Source organism: Trachymyrmex septentrionalis, unplaced genomic scaffold (genome assembly GCF_001594115.1).
Source record: "Trachymyrmex septentrionalis isolate Tsep2-gDNA-1 unplaced genomic scaffold, Tsep1.0 scaffold62, whole genome shotgun sequence".
Classification (NCBI taxonomy): Eukaryota; Metazoa; Arthropoda; class Insecta; order Hymenoptera; family Formicidae; genus Trachymyrmex; species Trachymyrmex septentrionalis.
Window position 1 is genome coordinate 3,912,781 of NW_017305800.1, and position 4,957 is coordinate 3,917,737.

Here is a 4,957-nt window from a genome sequence, read left to right on the forward strand (position 1 = left end):
CCCCTTCTACCTCCCCCCTCCCCCCCCCTCCTCTCGCCCTTCCCCCGCACATCCCACTGAATTCCCTCGCACTGCTGGACAACTGTTGCTGGTAGTGCATCCATTATTACAGCATTACGATTTGCCGTCGTGCTGAGTATGTGCAGTCTTATGCATATATGCAGGAGAGTTCGTGCTTGTACGTGTTATAGAGTTCGCATGCTCTCTCTCTCTCTCTCTCTCTCTCTCTCTCTCTCTCTCGCGCGCGCCACGTGTACGTGTAACGAAGTAACGGGATGCGCGCATTAACACCTTCCTTCGACGTCTCGCGATGTACAATACTTATTTCGGCGTGTCCGCGGACAGATACGCGGCATTAATCCTGTAACGTATCATTACGTACGATCTCATCGTATTCAGAATATTCAGAATGATCAGTAAGAGCGGGAGAAACATGTCGCGGGCGTTGTCCGCCTCCGTGTTCGACGCCGTATAATTCTGAATGTTTAGAAACGCCGCACGACGCCGGTTTGCGCTTAATCGAACATCTCCGACGCGTCGAGCGTGGCGCATCTTCGTTATTACAGTGTCCGATTATTAATCGCAAGATCGTACCACGCGGAGGGTGAACTATCGTAGCTATCGTACACGCGTGCGTTTCGTATAGATATGCCATTAGAGATATCTCTCTGTGCGCCCGCACAGTGTCTCCATTCGGCCTCGCGCGAGAAAATGACAAATGCACGTGTATGCGCGATACGTACACATCGTACGTACGTACGTACGTACGTACCATCGTCGGCGTCGGGTGGTCTTACGCGAGCGATCGAAACGAACGGCCAAAGCAGCCACAGCCAAGCCATCCCCGACCGACCAACCCGGCATTATTATTACGCGGTGGCACCGTGCAATTCGCGCGGGCCGGAGCTTAACGTTCGTAAAGCACGTAGGCATTATCGCGCGAACAAGGGGTTCCTTTAATATTTCGATCGGCGCGCTCGCGAGTTATTATCCTCGCAAATCCCGCCGCGGGCCGGCCCGCGTGTGCGCCCGCATGAAGACATTACGCGAAAGCCACGAACCCGCCGAAACCAACCCGTGCGAACGCCGTAATTACAATTGCCGCAGGGGAAGAGACGGCGGGAGAGAGGGGAGGGGGGCGGGGACGAGAGTCGCGCGTGACAAAGGTAATTGCTCCCGCGTTAATTCTTGCCAAATGTATCGACGGCACGTCATAATTCGGCGAGTTAGCCTTGCGAGTAAACGTTTAACTCTTCATTTTCGCAGACTCATCGTTTGACGTTCGTTGTTAATCTGATATCTTTTCTGTAGACTTTTGTATGACGAGCTTTAATCTAAGTTATCTAAAATTATGAAGTATTTATTTTCTTTTACCGCAATTTTTTGTACAAATCCGTATAAAATTTTATAATATAGACATTTTGAAGAGAAATATAAAGTCTTTCAAAAAATATTTTGAATATTTTGAATTATGTAAATTATATTATGTGCGATCGAACGGAAGGATTTGTGTGAGAAAGATGTTATAACGAGGTTCATAAAATCTTATCGTGATAAACAAATGTCGCACGAATATTGATATATTATATGAAAAAAATCATGTAAGTTTTTACACAGTATTTTTTTTCACTACTGATATCTGCCGATAGCTCTTATCGGGACAAAGTGTTTGCTAAACGGATTCTCGAAAATGTAGAATGCTTAGAAGAGATGAGAATTCACGACGGAGCCTGATGTCGTGGATACATTGCCTAAAGCGATCAATCATCTCTCCGGAGAAAAGCACCGACAAGAATATGTAGTTATTTGGGACGTAGCGATTCTTTTTAAAACATAAATTTGACACGTACTAATGATTCACCTGAGGCTTGATCTGAACAGTAGAAACTCGCGAGGCACGTCAAACTGCAATTGTCGCGATCACATTCATCCGCTTCTCTCGCGCGGCAAAACCGGTTTTGCTCCCTCAGATCATTTTCATCAAAGACACGAATGATCGACAAACAGACAGATAAACAGGCGAGCCTCTAATTAGCCAATGAGAGGAACTTTCGTTCCCTTGTCGTCGCTTATACATCAAGTTTGAATACAGAAATAGAGTGCCCTAGGCAATCGCTATCTCTGGCAACTCGCAAGGTAAACCAGGATTTTGCTGACTTTTATAATTGGTATCAGACGCTTCTTCATTCACTTGTTCTAAAAGCAGCTGGTAAAAGAGATACCCGTTTGCAGAATATGTAAATAGCTTGTACAATTAATGTATAAAATATTATAGAGAAACTTAATAATTTTTCAAGAAATTAATCACTAATATTAATTTAATACAATTTAAAATTACTTGATAAATATTAATAGTTAATAAATTAAATGTATAAGAAAGTTGACTATACATTGTAAAATGCAACCATTTGCAATGGCTACCATCGTTTCGTAATTTCATATGTAACTTACTATCTGTATAAATTACAAAAGTTAATGGCTGTATTTTTACTTAAGTTTACATATTTTATAAAATTATAAACTCGAAGAGAATAAATTTGTGAAAGCGCGCTTAGATATATTTTACATGTATACACGTTCTATGATTACTATTCGTAGCGTATGAAACAGCAAAATTTTAATTTTCATATAAATAACCAAAGTCAATTGTAGATAACACCCGATTATCTATCAAGCATCGTGGGTATCATCGTATGCATGAGAAATATCGCGACATACATTTGCGTCGATTCTGGTTTTAACTGCCGGTACTTCCCTGCCCGTCCATTATTTTTTCCTCGCCACTGATAATGTCCTATACGACCTTGAAATTGCCTATAAGAAGCGAACTTGAAAACGATTGGATTCAAACTCGCTGAGAAGTTCGTTCGCGATGAAGCGAATCCTGGAATTGTTCGTCCTCGCGACGATCCTGGTCGTATGTTCGGCTAACTGCCGATCAAACTTACATGGATATCAAAATTATTACCAGTGTGAAAACATCACGAATCTGCAGGTATTGTTTTATTGAGATATTTATTTAGATTATTTACTGGTTTATATGTATTGTATGATTCAAAGTTTTAAACTCTTTCTGTAATTTTCCTTCAAGAACAAAAGGTTTCTTTTCAGATTGCTTACCACAGAGATAATTTGAATAATCGTAACACTGAAGAAATGTGTCACAATGGAATATTTCTTCAACCATAAAATTAATACTAATTAATTTCATCAGATTTAGAACGACATTATATAAAGTTATTGTATTCTTTAAATCGTACGTTTATCAATCACATCTCTGTAGGCCACCCATAATTGCAGATACTCTCGGTGATACCCGAAGGAGTAATAGGCATCGATATTAAAAACTCGAACATCAAGAAAATACCGACAGACGCATTCTTGATGCATGCCGATTCTCTGGAGGAACTTAATATCACCGGTTGCGGCGTGGAGGAGATCGAGCCTAACGCGTTTCGGGGTCTCAAACTACGCGTGCTGGGTTTGGTAGACAACAGAATTCGTAAACTAGACTCATCGTGGATTCAGGATTTGACAAACCTCGAGGCGCTCATCGTGTGGCGCAATCGAATCGCCGAAGTTGACGCGCAATTATACGATTTGTTGCCGAATCTAAAGCTCTGGGATATCGCGCACAACGAGATGAACGCTTGTTTACCTACGGAATTGCTGAAGAAGCTAACGAAACTGAGAAGGATCTATCTCGCCAGCAATCCATGGTCGTACCGATGTCGCCGCACGATGACGTGGTACTTGGGTAGCAATCACATCCGTTTTGTCCAAGATTGGGGTAGCAGCGATATGCTAATTGAAGAATGTCTTGCCCATGAGCCGAACGCCGACGTCGACGACAATGTTTTATCCAAATGCGTTGATCGCAAGATCGGCTCTACCGAGACGCTGCAAACTGTGTCTGGATTGAGTGAACAGATCCGAGAACTCTCAAGAAAAGTCACTGAATTGGAAATCGAAGTCGCCGCTTTGAAGAAAAACCGGATATTAATTCGTTAAAGCTCGGAATCTCTTTACCTATTTATGAAATTGCGTTAATATATAATGCGTCAATATAATAAATTTCAGCAGAACGTATAACATCGACACGTAATAATTCAGTACTTTTTAAATTAAAATTAAATATCGTTGCCCGATTGCAATTGTAGCTGGAAATAATACTCCAAATACAATGAGCTTTGATAAATTGATAAGACCACTTATTTTCAAATGGGATGTGCGACTTTGAAATTACATGACTTTACAACGAGATACAAACGATTGAGTGTAAAACGTAGAAAAACTTTCAAAATTGAAAATATCAAATAAACGTTCAAAATAAACGCTTCCAAATTCTCACGTAAGAGGCAATCGGTGATGCGATTATTCGCGCACAAAATGATTGAAATATTATACAGCGATGCGCTCTGTAATAAGAACATCTACTTTGATATTCAATCGCATCGCATCATCCCCCGTATCATCGATATGAACGGTATATCGAATTTCAAGTAAATTTTTTTTAAAAGTTTTTCTTTCCGCAATTTTTTTTTATATCTGACAATATGCTCGCAGACAGTTCTACAGTCAGTAATAAACCGTATATGTGTGTGTTTATAAATATCTTTCCCTTCTTTCCCAGTTAAAATTGAAAAAATTTACAAAAAGTCACTATATCGCACTTTTGATCCGCAAGATATTCATAGATCACAGTAACGTGTCGCTTAATACGCTTACATATTAAATCATCCTACGTCCGTGGAACTACGGTTCTCTTTGCAACGAGACAAGAACGTTCCAGTTCAGTCGCCATTCATCAGTGCCGATCAAAAAATGCGTACTGCGCGCAAACGTATAGCAGATCGCACCCGTGTATTCATAAGAGATCTTTAGGGCGGTTTCCGCGATCATTAATAATTCCAAGACGGCAAGGTGAGCGGGAAAAAAACGGGAAGGGCGTTGGCAG

The 4,957-nt window shown here is 41.0% G+C and overlaps 1 protein-coding gene across 1 annotated transcript; it reads left to right on the top strand.

Annotated features, from left to right (window-relative positions):
• Positions 1–2,847: 2,847 nt before the first annotated feature.
• On the top strand, positions 2,848–4,502 carry LOC108752806 (slit homolog 3 protein-like). The gene is made up of 2 exons (XM_018493900.1): positions 2,848–2,995; positions 3,301–4,502. The coding sequence occupies exons 1-2, from the start codon at positions 2,873–2,875 to the stop codon at positions 4,009–4,011; spliced, it is 834 nt and encodes a 277-aa protein (XP_018349402.1). The 5' UTR covers positions 2,848–2,872; the 3' UTR covers positions 4,012–4,502.
• Positions 4,503–4,957: the final 455 nt, after the last annotated feature.

Excerpts from the sequence above, each read along its gene's own strand:
- LOC108752806 (XM_018493900.1), top strand. The coding sequence starts at position 2,873 with ATGAAGCGAATCCTGGAATTGTTCGTCCTCGCGACGATCCTGGTCGTA. Across the intron at positions 2,996-3,300 it reads AAAACATCACGAATCTGCAG|ATACTCTCGGTGATACCCGA; the intron begins GTATTGTTTTAT and ends CCATAATTGCAG.